This window comes from Eschrichtius robustus, chromosome 13, assembly GCF_028021215.1.
Source record: "Eschrichtius robustus isolate mEscRob2 chromosome 13, mEscRob2.pri, whole genome shotgun sequence".
Taxonomy (NCBI): Eukaryota; Metazoa; Chordata; class Mammalia; order Artiodactyla; family Eschrichtiidae; genus Eschrichtius; species Eschrichtius robustus.
In genome coordinates, this window is record NC_090836.1 from 92,195,838 (window position 1) to 92,214,271 (window position 18,434).

Sequence of the window (18,434 nt, forward strand, 5' to 3'; positions counted from 1 at the left end):
CACAGGTGGAATGGCTGCACAGTAGAGGAAGGTTAATGGGAGACTCTCAGGGAGCCAGGAATAGATGCAAGTGCCTATTCACCCAGCAACTATTTACTGAGCACCTACTAGGTTCCAGGCATTGTGTGAGATGTTGGGGATAGAATGGTGAGCAAAACAAGGCATGATCCCAGCACAGTTTAGTGTGTGTGTGTGTGTGTGGGAGGAGGGGAATGAGACACTATTCAAACGAAGGCACAAACATATACTCACAAACCGGGGACTATGATAAGGTATAACAGGAGTCCTGTTCTAGTCTGATGTCGGGGGAGGGGTCAAGTAAAGCTTCCTCCAAGGAAGTGTCCTTTGAGTTGAAATATAAAAGATGGATAGGAGTTCTAGATAAAGGGAAGCAGAAGGTCTTATGCGGAGGGAATGACATGTACAAAGGCCCCCGAGGACTTGCAGCTGAGCAGGGTTAGACCAGGGCTGCGGATAAGTTGTCCAGAAAAGGTTGCTTGTTCCTCCCTCCCCCTCCCCCCCCCCCCCCCCCGCCGCCACACACCCCGTCTCCGTGGTCCTCAGGGTGGTGCTCCCCTCCCCCAAACCATGAAGCTTTAGGCTGATTACTGGACTTCTCTGTTTTGGGAAGTTAACCCCACCTCGAAGTTCTCAGCATCTTGGTTTATATGAGTCCTTCTCTGATAATTCAGCCTTAAGAATTTTCCTTTTCTCTGAATTTCTGATGCATTCGACTTCCTGGCTGAATGTTCAGGTTTGTGCAATGTCAAGTTGTAGGAAGATGAGTGAGCTTTGCTGTCAGGTGTATGTGGATTTAATTCCTAGCCGTGTAACCTCTGACATGTTTCTCATCTCTCCTGAGTCATGTTTTCTTTATTGACCCAATGGAAATCATGCTACATATCTTGCAAGTTAGTTTTAAGGATTAGATATAACATTTGTAAGGTTTTGTTTCCTACGTGTTTCTGCCACCTGACACAGTGCCTGGCACATGGTAGTCACTCAAGAGTTACTTACTGAATGAACAAGAGGCTCAGGCACTATGGATTGTATTCAGAAGGTGTTCAAGGGGTAGGTGGTCTTCTTCTTCACTACTGACACCATCACCCAATCACACTGTTAGGCCAGGGCAGGTTGTTCAAAAATACCAAGGATTGACTTTATAAAATTCTGCCATTACTCACTTTGATCAAAGAGGGCAGCAGTTAGCATTCTTTACTTACTTATTTTCTTTAAAACGGAGATTGGCCTCCTTAAAAGGCACTTAGATCTTATCTCCAGCCATCCCTCCACACCCTCAGGGTTAGCTACCCCTGATGACTGGCTTGGAGCTTGAAAACCTGTAGTCTGGCCTTGCTTTTTCTCGTACCTGTTTTGGTCTGAGTGCCCACTACCTGGGTACCGTGGTTGTGAGCTGGCGGGGAGGTTCCGAGTGAGCTGTGACGGGAAAGCACCTGCTTTCAATGGGACCCTCCAAGCTACGTCCATTTGGTGTCCACAGTCTTTCTGGCTGAAGTTAGGGAAGTTGAAGAGAGGAGGGAGAAGCCTTGACTGTTTTACAAGCTACCCAAAGGGTAAGTTATAAACGTACCAGGGTCTTCTTGGTATCTGTACTGTATAATCCCCAGAGACGGAGCAGAGAGCAGACACTGCTGCTTGTTCAAAACACAACAAAGTCTCCCACCTGTCCTTGATGCATTTTGGGAACAGATTCACTGTCTGTCTGCAAAGACCCATCTGCAGGTCTCGTGTGCAAACAAGGGAAGTCCCTTGGCTTAATGGTCCCTTGGCTTTGTGTTCCTGGACCTATCCTGGAGGCCCTCAGCTCTCCTAGCAAACAAATCACAATTAGCAGAAAAGTAAAATAAATGCTATAGACGACTCCTGAGATGTTGCCAGCTGTTCTGGTCTCACAAAATGACCTGGCCTGAAAGCTCCAAGTTCTGAGAACCATTCATCGGCGTGGTATTTTTCTGGGCACTGCTTCAAAGGGGCCATGGTTGAAGACCAGGATGCTATTCTGGTGGCCTCTTGTGTGGGATAAAGTTTCCCATGGGCCCCCGGGGAGGGCTGGAACTCTCGGACGGGGGGTGTTCTGAGCACCCCTCACCCACATGCCTGCATGACAGTGAGCAGGTCGGCACCTCTGAACTGAGTGGGGTGGAACCTTCCAGAGGCTGGCATGCACTCTGGATTCTGGGACACACTGGAGCTGAGCCAGACAAAACACCCAAGGGACACAGCTGGAAGAGGTTAATGGGCTTGGGAGGAGGGTGTGGGGGAGACTGATTCATTAAATCCTAACTTTGAAGATCATAAATAGGATGTGAACTGGAATGGGATCACTGGTGAGTCTGATGTCAAGTGGGGCAAACAAGGCCTGGTCTTGTTTCTAAGGGTTTCTTGAGGCCCTGGGCACCTACCCATTTGGGCACATGTTATCCTCAGGGCTGCTGGCAGGGACAAAGAGATAAGTCTTCATCACTGCCCTCAGAGAGTGGCAACCCCCCTGAGAAATAACACTGTCACACGTTGGAGCAAGACCCCCACCCCCCCCACAAGCCAAGCATCCCTGCCTACCTCTTGGCTTCCACCGTCCCCTGCCCCTTGTCGCACACTCTGCTTTCTGTCACTGTAACGAAGGGTTAGGCTCTCCCACCTCCAGGCCTTTGCCTCTGGTCCCTCCTCTACCTGAAGGCCTTTTGCTTCTCTTTTTCTTGGCTAACTTATAGTGATTTCTCAGATCCCAGCTCAGGCAGGACGTCTCCCCCAGACATGTCCACAGTACCACCAGGGCTGGATTCAAGGCTGACTCACCTGGGGAGTGAGCACCATCTTTGAAGGGGGATGGTGTTTGTGTGATCTGGGTTTCTAGGAGGCCAGTACGGTGACGGCCCCACAGTGTCCACTGAGCATAATCACAATCGCTTTTGCTCTGCAAAGCGTGGTCAGGAGGGGAGTGTCAGCGCCCCAAGCACAGAGTGTGCCTAGCTTGGCAGGGTGTGTCTGCTGCATGCCCCTGTAGCTCTCTGACTAGGACCACCTGGCTTCTCATCTCACAAGACAGAAATAAGCTTCCTTGAGGTAGGGACTCTACCTGCTGACTGCTGAACCCCAAGGCATAGCACAGGACCTGAGGCATGTAGTCCCTCAAACACTTCTGAATGAATAGCACGAGTGAATGAATTAATTCCAAGTACTCATGATAGAGGAGGAGGAGGAGGAGGAGAAGGAGAAAGAGGAGGGAGAGGGAGAGAAGGAGGAGGAAGGAGAAGGGGTGGGTACCACTGACCTCCTTTGGGATGCTGAGCCTTGGGTTTCTCATCTGTGGGCAGAGTTTGGGTACTGACCCTCTGCAGAGACATGTTAACTGGGGTCTCCTGTAATAGGACCCCGTGACTCACCTCTTTGGATATGAATCTTCAATATTTGGGGATCAGGGTCCCATTTCGGCTTCTCATGCTTTTCCCTGCCTCCCTCTTCTTTCCTGGGTGACCCTTAGGAGCTAGGGCTCCTGACCTCCACTCCAAGAGCCTAAACATGAAACCATCCCTGTCTCCCTTTATTGTATTACCTTTGATTCTCTCCTGCAGCATCATTAATTCCTTTAATCATTCCTTCATTCAACAAACATTCTTGGGGGACCCCTGCCACATTCTAGGCACTGCACTAGGTGCTGGAGTCCCAGATGCAGCCCCTACTGTCTAGTGTCTCAGGCTAGTGAGCACCAAGGAACTGATCATTAAGAAATTAGTATGGCCTGGCATGGACAGAAAGCTTCCAGGAGGAGGTGGCATTTCAGCTGGGTGGGTCTTACAGGAAGACAGATGCGTGAACAGAGGCACGAGGAGAAAGTCATCCTCACGGAGACGAAGGGCATCACAGGAAAGGTCAGTGTGGTGGGGGGATGCAGTGGGGGTGATGGAGGCTGTGGAGGGTAGGACTTGAGGTGGGGTCCCAGCTCAGGACAGCAGGATATATGTCGCTGAGCTCTTCAGAATAATCCTGTTGATGTTGGGAAACCAGGGAGGCTTAGGTGGGGTTGTGTGTGGATTGTTGCTCCTGTTTGTTCTTGGGAGAATGTGGGGGGTTATGGGAGAAGGGCCACCTTTCCCACTTTCTGTGCTCTGGGGTATTGACACTCCCCTGCTGACCATAGTTTGCAGAGCAAAAGCCTCTGTGACTCTAACCATGCTTGGTGAACACTTTGGGGCAGTTGCCTTACTGGCCTCCTAGAAACCCAGATCACACAAACACCGTATCTCTTCAGAGTTGGTCACTGGCCCCAGGTGAGTCAGACCTGAATCCAAGAACCAGCCAGCGCCCTGGGACTTTGCCCTGTCCTAGGCCAAATGATTCTTATCTTTCCCCCAAATTGGCTGTGGCCACTGGAAGAAATTGAGAGTAGCTGACTTTACAAAGTAGTTGGGTTAGAAATGAAATGCATTAATCCCAAGTCTAGGCATGTGCCCAGGTAGTGACTCTTAAATTTTGTCTTTTAAAAGTTTAAAATTGAGGTCACCACTTAAAACATGAAAGCAGGAGTGAGATGTAGATTTTGTTTGTGTTCCCTTTTAAATCATTTCCAAGTTCCAGGCAACTTGACCTTTCTGGGCCCGTGTTCCCTTTCCTCCCTTCTCTGGCCCCTTCATTTCACATACAACAGATGTCAGAGGGGGCCCTTGTGTGTTTCCTGGCCTGCTCAAGCAGAAACCCAGTGCCTACAAGGTGAGGAGAGCTAGGACGCTGCCAGGCCCCTCCTCCCCTTTGCCAGGAGTCCCAGGACAGGGCATTCCTAGGACAGTCTTGCCTGGGGGACCCCAGCACACAGGCAGGGACTGAGAAACAAGAGTCTCTGTGCAGAAAGAGGTTTTAATATCCTCTGGGTTTTAATAGCTTTCTCTGAGATGGAAACTTGGGTTGAAATGATTTGCAGCTCTCCAGATTTTTCTGACTGTGTGTGTGTATATATATTTGGGTTTATTTTTAGCTGCAGGGGTTCATTTCTTGCCAAAAAACCTGCTTAAATAAAACCAAAATTAATATTTTTACTTAATGGAAAGAGTTAGTCAGGACAGGCTTTGAACTGGAGACTCCTTATCTTGATTGGGAGTGCATCTTAAGGGTCTGGCTGTGGCTTTGACATCAACAAAAAGGGCCTTTGAAACTGACAGAGAGAAGGGCCCTCAGGGGACCAGAGGAGGATGCAGGAAGAGCCTACTTGTGAGACTTCTCTGAGGAGCATTCTTCCTCACACAGGCTGCCCGCCCGCCCGCACCCCTCAAGTGTTCCAGGGCCATCTTCCCGGAAAGGCGGGATTCTGCTCACTCCCAGCTGTTTTCCTTAGGCTCTCCCCACCAAGTCTGCTCCAGGTTTCTGCTTCCTCTGGATTCAGATAAAGCACACTGAGTCTCTTCTCCAGGATGGGCTAAGACCCGAATCAGCTGCCATCTCCAGGGAGCCCCTGACACCCTTCCCTGGGACAGGCTTCACCCCTCTTTGTGGCATACCAGCCGTGTTTGCCAGACTCGAATGCCATTCACCTGTTTCCTTTCCTGTCTTTTGTAACTCTGGCCCAAGTTCCTTCAGGGCCTCATTTATCTCCAGGTTCCTGTGAGCCTAGTACAATACTCAATAAACGATCATTGGACAGATGCTTATCTGACCCTAAGAACTGGGACCTGCCATTATCCCCTTTCTGATGGAATAAGGCTCAGAAAGACATGGTCATTTGCCAGAACTTGCTCAGAGGAGTTATTTATCTATTTTTTTTAAATTGCCCTCCACGTGGGTGGCAATTTTTAGCTTCACGTATGCATCAAATACATATTGCGAGCCTGTCTCTTCTGGTTGCTCGGGCTACAGCAGTTACGGAACAAAGACCCTGCCCGCTCATGAGGCTTACATTCTAGTGGGGAGAGATAATCAATGAACAAACAAGGTCTGTATAATATGGCAGATGGTGGCTGCTGCTTTGAGCACAGTAAGGCTGGCCAGCGGATATAGGGAGGGCTTGGGGGAGGGATGTTGGGGGATCAGGGGAGGCACCCTGACCAGGTGATATTTGAAACCAGGTGAGGGAGGGAGCCCTGTGGCTACTGAAGAAAGAGTGTTCCAGCAGGGGCAGCTGCAAAGGCAAAGGCCCAGAGAGGGTGGGTTGTGTGGGGTGAAGAAAAAGTAGGAAGGAGGTGGGGTGCTGGTGTGGAACGAGTTGCCATTTCCTGAGATGGGGCCGATGGGAGGCCTAGGTGTGGATGAGGGCCGTTATTAGGAGCTTGGTTTTAGATGGGTTGAATCTGAGATCTCTTATTAGACTTCCAGGTATAGATGTAGACTAAATGTAGACTGTTGGATATATGAGTCAAAGGTCATGGGAGTTCTGGGTTGGAGGTTGCAAAAATGTGGGGGCTGTCACTTGTACAGATGGTATGAACGTCACATGCTGGATATGAATAAGAGGAGGACGAAGAACCCACTGCTGACTGGACTGAGCACCATGGAGGTCATGGGTGACCTTGACGAGAGCTGCTTTGGTAGAGTGGAGGAGGGGCATTAGGTCATCATAAGAACCTTTTGAGCTTGGTAATCATCACCCCAATTTATAGGCTGGGATGGGAAGTGACTTGCCCAAGGTCACATAGTGACAGGGTAGTGACTTCATCCAGGTCCCATGTGCTGCATGCATGTTCATTTCAGTGTATCATGGCCACTTCCATAGGGGTTTTCTTGATCTGACCTTTGAGCTTCTGAGTTTTTCTAGAGGGGCTTTTGGGGTTTGGGGTGGTGATAACAAATGGGCTGGCAACCAGAAAGACTCAGTTAGGGCAGGCCCCTCAGGCCTCTGCCCCCCACCCTTAATTCCTAAGGCCCTTTCCTCAAACATGGACATCATCAAAGTGTCATCAAAGTGCCCAGAGAGGCAGCAGATAACTGAGGAGGAGCTCGAAAAGGCCCCTGGAGGTGGATACTAAAGATCTCAGGAAATGCGGAATCGCAAGAACCTTTTGGGTCCCCGGTTGTCTTCCTCTGATTAGTGCATTTGAGAATCTACAAGTACTCACCATCAGCAACACGGTAGTATAGTATCTGTTTAGCTTAGGGTTACAAAGTGCCTTTTTACATGTGCACTGTCTCATCTAATTAATCATTCCGATTAACCTCAGACTCATAGTGCTGTGAGAAACCCCATGGATCATCAGGTTCTGTGGTTTCTAAGTTCTTTTTCTTCCACAAAAACCTTGCTGGGGAGCACAGGATGCTAAACAGATGATACTCTGTTATACTGCTGACAGTGGTTACTTGTGGATTCTTACTACTAATCAGAGAACGTGTGGGAGTGACTGGAAAGGAAAGTGGGTAGTCAAGGAGATGCGCGAGTCAGAGGGGGATTATAAGGGGGCCCTCCCTCCTAGGGACAGTCCTCCTCTCTGATGCTTAGTAGTGCTGACAGTGGGGGTGGGGAGGTGCAGAAAGATTATGAACTCTTTTGCAATCAGTACAAATCTCATGGAAAGGTTTTGAGGCAGTCTGCTTTCTTGCGGGGGTGGGGGGTGGGGCATCAATTTTCTTCTTCCCTCTGGGATGCAAAACTGCCCTCAGGGTATCTGATCTTCTGTTCCACAGGCGGAAAATGGGGACAATAACAGCCACCTCATAGGGCTGCCATGAGGACAGAGTGAGATAACGTGTACACATTGCTTGGCACATCGGAGGCGTTCACTGCATGGTAGTTGTTACCAATGCGTTCTAGCTCCTCCCCTCGTCCCTAGGCTTACTGATGTGATGCAATGAAAGGCAAGGAGCTGAGGGTGAATTAGTGGGTGAGCAGCTGCAGAAGCAAGAGAGCCTGGCTCTGCCCTCCTTGCAGAGGCTAAAATGCAGGCTGTCCACGGTGCACAGGAAGTGAGAACTGCTTAGTGGCTGAGCCAGGTGGGCTGGGTGATCTCCTTTATTGTGAGTATGCTGGCCTCAGAAAGGAACTTTCCTTTGCCATCCTGTGAGGATGACAACTGGGAAATAAACATCAGGTGACCAGCTTGTCATCAGGTGACAAGCTGGATTGCAGACATCCCTCCTTCCTGATTTCTCGAGTGCTTCCATGGGAGTGGGCATCCATTTTAACACTCCCAGACCCCTCCCTTCCTTAACTCCAGGCCTGAAAGACAGGTGAGCTCAGGGTCTAGGCTTTTGTGCCTACCTAGGTCCTGCCTGCTGCTGTCAGAACAGCACCTTCTCTGGGGTTGACACTAACACTGATTTCTACTTTTGGAGAAATTCATTCCGTCTACTGGCCAGGTGTACCTTAGCTATCCTCACTGTTCTCCTAAAGACCATACCTTAAGCCGGCAAAATCATTCTACAGGGCCTTCGAGAGACAGGTATGGGGCAATGTGTGTGTTTGGTGGGGGGAGAGGTAGTATCTCACCCACTAGATGGCTGAATCAACTCCTGCATCATGCAGAGGATCTGTACTGCTCTCGACAGGATGCTAAGATGGGCAGAATCTGGGGTCTTCAGTTGGTATACATTAATTCAGTTAAGGGATCCTTGCTCCCAAACCTAGCCAAACTCAGCCTTCCAGCCCACTGGTAGGAAAGTCCAACCATCAGTTTGGAGTAGAAAGGTCTGGATTTGATTGAAGATAGTTGGACGGGAGGTGGAAGGAGAGGGTGAGCGGCAGGGGCCAGCTCATGGGTGTTTTATCCCTCTTTGAATATTCCAATGAACAGCAGAAGTGCAATTTCTGGACACACCAGTAAGCTGCACTGGAAGCAGAATCCTGTTGGCATCAAAATTGGTTTTTGTTCAAAACTTACGCTGCTTGTGGTCTGCATTACCATGGATGGGTGGGGGCAGGCAGCACACAATTATTTCTGGAAGGGATGTGCCTTGTTTTTGCAAGCTCTTATTATTCCTCCCCCAATAAATAAAAAAATTATTGAAAGGAAGGAAAGATAATTCTATAGATCTATACATTTGTACCTGGATCCTAAGGTGTATGATGTATTTAAAAGGGCCCCACATACATTTATATATCTATGTGCCAATTATATAAGTATACATAGCCTGGTCAGTTTCTTCTTACATGCTTTTAAATTAAAATATTTCTTTTGACCTCCACACTCAGAAGCCCAGGAGCATAAAAGGCTCCAAGACTGAGATTCAGGCTACACCTCACCCCCACTTCTCTGACTGGTGCTAGCCATGAACTTTTAAACTCTGCCTTCCCGCTAGACTGTACAAGGTGGGAAATGGGACTTCTATGTCTTGTCGTCACCTCCAGCAGTACCCGACCATTTTCCCGGACGCCAACCCAGTTCACGCCCACGTAGGTTTACCTGCTGGAGGACACTAGGGAGACAGTGTGGGCGCCGCTCCCCAGCATGGAGGAGAATAAAGAAAACCTGTGTCCAGCTAAGCCCGTCTGTAAAGTGGGCTTCCAGCCACATCAAGGTGGTGGGAACGGCCAGACGTGCTGCCAGCTCCAAGTCTGGAACCGTTTTCTGTTGTTGCTGAACCGTGACCTCCCTGCACCTCCCCTGTTCACTCTGGTCCCTGGGCCAGCGAACGCCTTGGGGGCACCCTGAATGCCAAACAGGAAAGTACAAAATAGCACACATTCGAATTGCAGAGGAAAAACTGAAGCAAATAAAGACATATTAATTCACAGACCAAATAGGCGGATTTGGGGTTGGCCAGCGATTTCACTTTGGAAGGACTTTGCGAATCTCTGTGGGAGAGCAGAATGTTATTTAATTTTAGTTCAGTTTAATGCAGTTTTGTTTTTGTAAGGAAAACACTGGTGTGGCCTCTGCACTGGGTCATCTCTGCTTCAGTCTTTCTGGACCATGACCATGGGATCTTGTTTGGTACTGGCAGGTCACTCTTGGGCTACGTATGGATGATGAGATGGGACAGGTACCTATGATGGAGTGGGTGCTCCAGGCCTAAGTAACACCTTGTAAGTTTGTTCTGACAAGTTAATGTGTGCTCCCCCACCTCTCCCTGAAATTTTACAAGACCAGAGTATTTTGATCAGCTTACCTTTCTCCTCATCCTAAGCAGAACCCCCAGGTTTTAGCTTATAGTGCACGTTAGAAGCTTAAAGATACTCAGGATGGACACATAACAGAAGTCATGGTAGTGGTGGTAACATTAATAACAGTGACAGCAAACACATAGGGTTTGGGATGGGCCACACACTGTCCTCAGCGTTTGTGCTACTTAACCCTCACAGCAACCTTATGAGATATTGTCATAGGTTAGGAAACAAAGGCACAAAGAGGCTTAGTAACTTTCCTAAGGTCACACAGCACCAGTGCTGGGATTCAAACCCAGGCAGCCAGGCTCCAGAGACCTGGCTCTTCAATGCTATGTCATGTTGCTGCTCTACTAGCAATAAGTATATCACTTATAAGCCACGTGATGGGCACTGGGCCAAGACAATCAGAGATACTTAGGAGGAAGGCGCTCTGGGGACACAGGGGTTTGCCTGAGGCTGCATGGTAATGGTGGAACTCAAACTCAAATGTGGCTTCCTGATTACAAAAACTTACTCTCTTTTCCCTGAACTATTCTCAGATGAAAAGGTTCCAAGCTCAGACCATTTCAGGGTAAGGAAGGAATTGACTCACTGTGCATGCAGAAGCTCCCAGAAGTACCCAGCTTTATAGGACAGGTCTGCTTATGACATGTTATGTCTAAATGAAGTCAAGCCATTTTTGAGCCAGGAGAGGGTAGACGTTGCTATTTAAAGGAATCCCTTTTGCTTTTTTTCCTCCCAAGGCAAAGACTCACTCCTTCTTTCACCTTCTGTATTAATGAAGAAGCAGAAGAAGATGGAGCCAAATCAATTCAGAAAGAATCAATAGGAAAGTCCTGGCAGACATGCCTTCTGCCCAACAGTTAAGCTGTTACAACCTGCCTGTGGGAGTTAACGTAGAGGAAATAGTCCCTGGGGCCTCTGGGAGGATGGCTCCCTGCCAAGGATGCTGTTTCAAAGTCAGACACAGAGGTGGGGGCAGAATCTTTAGGGAACTTGGCCTGGGATCTTGCCAAGCTCTCGTTTTTACAGCAGACTTGGAAACAGCAACTTGCCTCTTCCCGAATTGAGCTGCCTCTGCTGAATTGCTAACTTTGCCACTGGGCTCCGTGTTTTGCCATCCCTGGCAAGTAAGGTTTGGAGGGGCCATTGATTCATCTGGATCCTGACTTCATGTCTGACTGGGAGAATAGGCTCCAATAGGCTCTGGGGAGAAACAGGATAGGATTCAGCTGGGGTAGGGGAGTTGGTTCCTAGTAAGGAAATTTTTAAGAGATTAGAGACAAGGAATTGAGAAACATGGTGGGATAACCAAAATGGGGAAGGATAATGGAGCTACCAGAATAGGCAGGTAGGGGTGTGTGTGTGTGTGTGTGTGTGTGTGTGTGTGTGTGTGTGTGTGTGTGTGTAGGTGTGTGTGTGTGTGTGTGTGTAAAGGGTAATCTGTTTGACAAACATTTATTGAGCACCTGCTCTTTTTTGGGCTAAGTGCAACGTGAGGTAAGAAAGAGTGATAAGATCCTAGAGCTGGAAGAGTTCAATTTGTGATTCAAACACGGCTGCTATAAATGCAAAATCCATTCCATTCTGGTCAAGGTCCTAGCATGAGAGCATCCAGCCCCCTTTGATGGAGACACTCACTCTCTGCCCCCATGACAGCACCGCCTCAATCCCCCTGACTCTGTTGCTAGTTCTTGTTATTAGATGACTTGTTCTTTGGCTGAGCCAATGAACGCAACTTCTTTGCAGTTTCTGAGTTCTGTCTTCAAGATCTGTCCATTTGCTGGTTTGACAAATATTTGAAGACAGCTTCTTCACATACAATAGAAAAAGAAGCCTCTTATAATCTCCAAGTCAATCCCTCTCTTCTCTGTGTTCTTACTGCATGTAGTAAATGCCTTTCTTCCAGCCTTTGTCACACTGGGTCTGTCTAATTATTTTTGTATACATAGTCGACTAATATTTACTGAGCAACTCCCTTCTACCAGATGTTGTAGTAGGAAATTTCATAAGGTTTTTTGCTTAATCCTCATTCCAATTCCCTGACATAGGTAGTACATCCTCTTTACAGATAAGAAAATTGAGGCTCAAAATGAGGAAATGGTTTCACTTCTCTGTCAGTTTCCTCATCTGTGTAACGTGGATGCTAATACTGACCTTTTAAGACAGTTGTGAGGAGTAAATAAGTAAAATGTACTCTTGCATATAGTAGGTGAGCAATAAATGGGAGCTATTTTTTCCAGTAACAATCCTTCCATGGGTCAGCCCGTCCCATTTTTGTCAATGATGATGATAATAATGATGATATTAATAACATTAATATACACTCTGTCCAAGACATAGTGCTGAGAGTTTTTCACACGCATTATCTTGCCCAATCCCTTCAATTCAGGTAACTGGTAACATTATTATCCTGCTCTGTAGAAGAGGAAATTGGAGGCCAGACACAAGTTACTTGCCCACAGTCATAACAGCCATAAAGAACAGGGCTGGGATTGGAAGAATTCAGTTGGCTCCTAAGCCTCTGCTCCCAACTGCTTCTTCCTCTACCACATCCTTACTGAGCTGCTCTCTACTGCATCCCTTGCCATCTAAGTGCTGGGGACCAAGGGCCCCATCAGAGTGCCAACTGGGGCATGGAGGTCAAACTGGGGTACATCACAACCCTGTGGGTGTGTTAGGATGCATGCAAAGGAAGAGTCCCAAATGACACAGATCTCAGAAAGCGGTCCTGGTAGAAAGAGAATAGGTCTGGGAGACCATGGGATTGTCAGAGGTGCAATGGAGTGAGGGCAGGAGGCTCTAACAGGAGTAGATTTTGGATTATGGTGAAACCAGAGAGTCACTCCTCCAGGGGTGAGTACAGCCTTAGAAATTTCCAGACTGCAACTGTGAGCGTTTAGGGAAATTAACTCCAAAGATGTCTGCCTTCTTCCCTTTCTCTTCCACTCCTCCCTGCCCACCCCCATCCCAGTGTCTCTTACCTGAATTCTTGCTCTTATAAACACAATCATCTATTCTAGTTGCTTCAGAGTTACAAAGAAAACAATTCCAGACATACTGGGAGCTGGATGCCCACCCTGAGATGTGGTCCCTAAAGTGGTTCAGGCCTCCCTAACTTCCCTGTCTCTGTCTTGCCTTCTTCTACAGTGATCCGGGCCAAGGTGGTGGGGAAGAAGCTGGTGAAGGAGGGGCCCTTTGGCACACTGGTCTACACCATCAAGCAGATGAAGGTGAGTGACAGCAGCTTGATCCCAGGATTCAGGAGGGTTTGGGGGTTTTTTGTCAGAGTCTTGGCCAATGGAGGCAGGTGGGGTTGGACTTAGGGTGTGTGTTTGCTCAGTGTCTGAGCCCCAGCCCCAGCCCCTCCACCTGGCTGGAGAGGGCATAGATGAGGCAGCAGAAAGGGACAGGTGGTGGTGGTGGTGCTGGCTGCTTCATCCCAGAGCCAGGGCCGGTGGAGTCCCTCAAAGGCAGCTGTTAAGAATCTGTGCTCTGGAACCAGACAGCAGACAGCCCTGTTACCTAGTAACTAGGAGACACTGGCCAAGTCACTGCCCCTCTCTGGACCTCAGTCTTCCCGTCTGTAAAATGGGGGGAGGGATGTTGACTAGATCGTCTCTACAGGCTCTTCCGAGGTCTGACGTTTTAGGATTCAACAATGCCTACTGGTTTTATGCAGTCACTGAGGTTACAGCTTAGGTTTAACCTCACAAAACTTTACATTAAACTTGTGCTGATCACAGGAACCTCAAGCCAAAGTAGGAACTTCACCCTCTCTCTCTATTTTCCCGGCTTTAATTGCCTTCTTGCATCCCAGTAGTTAGCATCGTTTACTAAGCATGTTCATATAACTGAGCATATTTGTGAGCATGTTAACATTATGAAGCACATTCAGGAAGTATGCCCTAAGAAAAAGCACATCAGATTCAAAACCTAGGGAGCCTGCCTTCTAGTCTCAGCTCCATTCCTTCACTTAGCTCACTTGCCTTAGAATTGTCCCTTTTCCTGGGCTCAGTTTTGCCATATGTCAACAGTGTGAGGTTGGGCTGGGTACCCCGAAGAGCCCTCCTGTCTCAGGCATTTCAGGATTCTAAGTGCCCTGGGACACGGGCTGTGTTACTTCTAAGCAGGAGCTGGTTTGGGTGCCCCAGCACAGAGGACTGGGGCTCGACCCTGAACCACCTGGCAGCTGGTCCATCACTCCACCTTTGTAAGCACCTCCCCACATGCAGCACTCTGTGCCAGGAGCTGTGGAGGCCACGAGGAAGATGAGGCTCCTATGTTTAGGAACTATAGTCAGGCGGGAGAGAAGACACACGTGCATGACTCATCAGGAGTTCGAGATGGGGTGTGCCCAGGTCCCAGTGGACTCAGTGCTCATATCTGCATTCCCAGCAATTAGGGTGGGACCGGCAGGCAACAGGGCCTTGGTAAATGCTTGTCCATCTAATGAGGGAATGAGTGTGAGACGCACTGGCCTGAAACTCCCCAGAGGAGACAATTTATGGGTAGACTTGAGAGGGGGAGTGACACAACCCATGGGTGGTAACCAGCCATCTCAGAGGCAGACCTCCAGGCCTCGTAATTCCTGCATCCTGAGGCCTGAGGTTAGATGTACCGAGTTTGTGGAACCTGCTGCTTTGGATTCAATTTTGGAAACATCCACAGCATTCTGGTTATGTAATGTCCAGAGTCAGCCCTGGCCAGCTGCCCTTGGCTGCCCAAGCTTGGTCATGGGACCAGCTTATGTCTTCAGATGGCCATGGGGAGAGAAGAGTGGGTGGAGAGGGGACCAACAAGAGCAATAACAACCCAAAAACCCCACTGTGCAGCCCCTGGCAGCTGGCAAGCAAATGCAAAAGCAGATTAGACAAAAGCAGAGGTTCAGGAGATGCATTCCCTGCCTGCTCTGGAATAATCCTTCACGTTGTGAGACGCACTATGGTCAGCAGAGAGCTGGGAGGGGAAGAGGCTGGGGGGCAGTGGTTCCTAAGTTTGCCTAGCTTCTCTCCTTCCTTCAAGGCCTGGATGCCAGGGTGACCAGAGGCCCTTGCTGTGGGCAGAATGTCCCATTCCCCCCTCACTGGGAACAGCCTCTGAGCAGTGTTTAGAGGCCAAATAACATTTGCTCACCCATCCACTTTAGAGCACACACACCCACTCCCAAGATGCTGGTCTTTTGTTGTCCACTCACCATCTTTCACCCAGGTCCATGGATCAGAGTGCTGGGCATTAGAAAATAAAATCCCTTGTTTTACTTGTGACAGAGGCTCAAAGGGAAATGAGTTGTCCAGAATCACACATTTAATTAAAGCTAGATCTGGTTCCCATGCTGAGGTGTCAGGGTTCCTTCCCAATCCTGTGTGCTCTTTACGGTGACTCCCAAAACCTCCCTGCCATCTTACTTTGATTATCAACCACTATCTAGTACATTTTATTAACTCTGCCCTGCTACCAGCCCAATATTAGATAACCCATAGAACTGGTCATTGCCCTTCTATCCAGAGAGGCCACTGGATTCTGCTGGTCTCCAGGTACCAGTCTGCTAATCCAAGAAGGTGCGAGACATAGGAGTAGGAGTAGGACATTCAGTCATCCTCCCTCCCTCCCTCATGTCTTTTCTTCTCTCCCTCCTCCCCACGCTCTCTGTGCTTCTGTGCTTCGCACTGTGCTTTTTTGAGCTGAGGATACGAGGATAATTGTTATAATGAATGTAAGACTCCATACAAGTAACAACAAATGAGCATTTACTATGTACCATGCGTTCTGATAAGCCTCTGTGGGGATCAATTCTCACAACAACCCTGTGAAATAGATACACATTATCCTTTATTTTACAGGTGAGATTTGAAAGGGTTAAACAACCGTCAAGATTGTATAGTTAGAAAGTGGCAAACTAGAGCGAAATTAGTTTTTGCCTACAGGGAGATTGCAGAGCAGTGGAGCTGCAGGCTGATTGATTTATCACTCCCACCCACTTTGGGGGCTCCCCCCACCCCATTTGTATCTAGTTCCCCTAGGGAACAAAAGGAGGTTAACTTGGGTTTGTGGATTTGTCATCCAGCAGTGTAGCTCTTGACTTGCAAAGGGTGTATGGAAAAATATCTTTGTAGGAGGGAAGGGGGAGAGGCCAGAGAGGGGAGCCTGCAGGAGTTTTGGCACTGGCCCCTGGGCGCTTTGTTCTAGAGGATTAGAGTCTACCCCAGAGAGTCAGGCGGGGAAAGCAAGGACTCCCTTAGAGGAGGACTAAAGGAACGGGAAAAACGTGAGAATTTGAGCTGCTCTGTCTGACCTCTCTCTCTTCTCTCTCAGAGTTCTCACCCCCTCCCCCCAAAACTTCTCACCAGATGAAAGGCAGGCAGACCCTCTCCCATACGCTGATTCCAGAGCCTGTGGTCCTCCTCTCAGGCATCTCTTGAGTGTGCAGTGACCCACAGGTGTGTTTGGGGGCGGGGGAAGGGTGTTAGAATGTTGAGGGAGCTTGTTGCAAACCCAAACTTGGAGATTCGCTGGGGCTGAGGTGCTGGGCTGTGGTACAAAGGTGGAAGTTTCCAGAATTGGATGTTCTTATCTTTGGGGATCTTATCTCTTATCAGGACCATGAGAAAGCATCTGCTTTGCCTGCAGCTATAGTTTATGCCATGGAGACATGCTCTCAGGCTGGCTGCAGGGGACAGCATGTGGGGGACATTATGTCCCAGCTGGCCTTGGGAAAGGCCCATGGGGAGGCCCGCTGGTCATGTGCTGTGCATGTCCTGACTCTGGGCAGGACAGATCTGCTGGACAATCGGAATGCTTGGCCCCCGGTGACTTCCTTCCTTCAGGGCTTTGTCTAATCAAATGATTAATAGCAGGGTCTCGCCTTTGAAGCTCCAGCTGGAAGCCTCTCTGACTGGCCCCAGCCTATGGGGAACTGTTCTCCTCCTCCAAATGCCTGTGACTCTGTTCTCGTGTGCCTCTGCCACCCCAGCTAGACAGCCCATTCTGTGAGAGAAAATCCATGTACTTGGTACCTCAGTCAGGTATCTAATGTCTCTGAAACTCGGTTGCTTATAAGAATCAGTTGTGAGTTTAAATGAGTTTATGATATAAAGCGGTATCCAGCACAGTGCTGATCTTCTGTAGGCATGCCAGAAATATCTGACATAGTGGTGACAGTTCATGCTGCAAGTATAAAGACCAGACATTCCATAAGAAATAGGTAAAATTCCCCAAACTCAGAAATTTCTTTCCCACGTTATTTGTCCCTTCACCCCAAGGGAAGTTAACTTCTTAGAACTTCGTGTAGATACTATCACAAAGCGAAGCCAAGCCCAGAGGCTTGTAGAGTCCAATGTGGTGTATATACAATATTGCAATTAAATATTATAATGGAATATTACTCAGCCTTAAAAAAGGAAATCTTGTCATTTATGACAACAAAGATGAACCTGGAGGACATTAATGCTAAGTATAATAAGCCAGACACAGAAAGAAAAGTAATGCACGATCTCACATATTTGTAGAATCTAAAAAAGTCGAATTCTTAGAAGCAGAGAGTAGAATGGTGGTTACCAGGGTCTAGGAGGTGGGGGAAATGCGGAGATGTTGGTGAAAGGGTACAAATTTTTAGTACTGCAGGATGCGTAAGTTCTGGGGAGCTAGTGGACAGCATGGGGACTATGGTTACCAACACTGTACTACATACTAGAAAGTTGCTAAGAGAGTAGATGTTGTGTTCTCACACGTAAAAAGGCAACTATATGAGGTGATGGATGTGTTAACTAGCTTCACTGTGGTAATCACAATGTATACATATATCAAAACCTCCCCTTACATTGATACACTTTTTAATCTGTCAATCATACCTCAGTAAAGCTGGGGGAAAAAAGAGCAACCTGTCTACGTCTGAAACTGGCTTTAACTACTTGCACTAAGTGATGAGGCTGGGCAAGACATGTAGGAAGCAGAGGACCAAATCCTTCCCTCTGCTCATTATGAACTTTAGTATAACTGGCTTTAAACTAATTTTTACTAAATGTATGCCAAGTGCTATTCTAAGGCATTTAATTCTCAAAAACACCATATGAAGTAATTGCTTTGCCCCAATTTACAGATGAAGAAACTGAGGCCCAAAGATGGTACGTAACTTTCCAAGAGGCTAATAAGTGGCAGAGACAAGATGCAGACTCTGGCTGTCTGTCCACAGAACCCGAGTTTACCATTAATCTTCCATTGCATCGGCTGGATTAGATTAACACCCTTTCCAATTCTGAGAGTCTCAGATTCTCTGATTTCAGGACATTATAAACCTGTTATAACCCTCCTAAGTTTGTCAAACCAGTTCTAGATCTCTATGACTACAGACCTAATAATACTTTAGGATCAATATTTAGATCAAGCTGGATTA

At 48.1% G+C, this 18,434-nt stretch overlaps 2 protein-coding genes across 2 annotated transcripts in view; one reads left to right on the forward strand and one right to left on the reverse strand.

Moving 5' to 3' along the window:
• SYN3 (synapsin III) overlaps nt 1–18,434 on the reverse strand; it is a 445,749-nt gene that overhangs the window by 268,915 nt on the left and 158,400 nt on the right. The window lies entirely within an intron of this gene.
• The window catches only part of TIMP3 (TIMP metallopeptidase inhibitor 3), a 56,634-nt gene that overhangs the window by 30,581 nt on the left and 7,619 nt on the right, over nt 1–18,434 (forward strand). Inside the window, exon 2 of the mRNA XM_068560010.1 lies at nt 13,193–13,275. Coding sequence (XP_068416111.1) covers nt 13,193–13,275 — 83 coding nt within the window. The remainder of the gene's footprint in view (nt 1–13,192; nt 13,276–18,434) is intronic.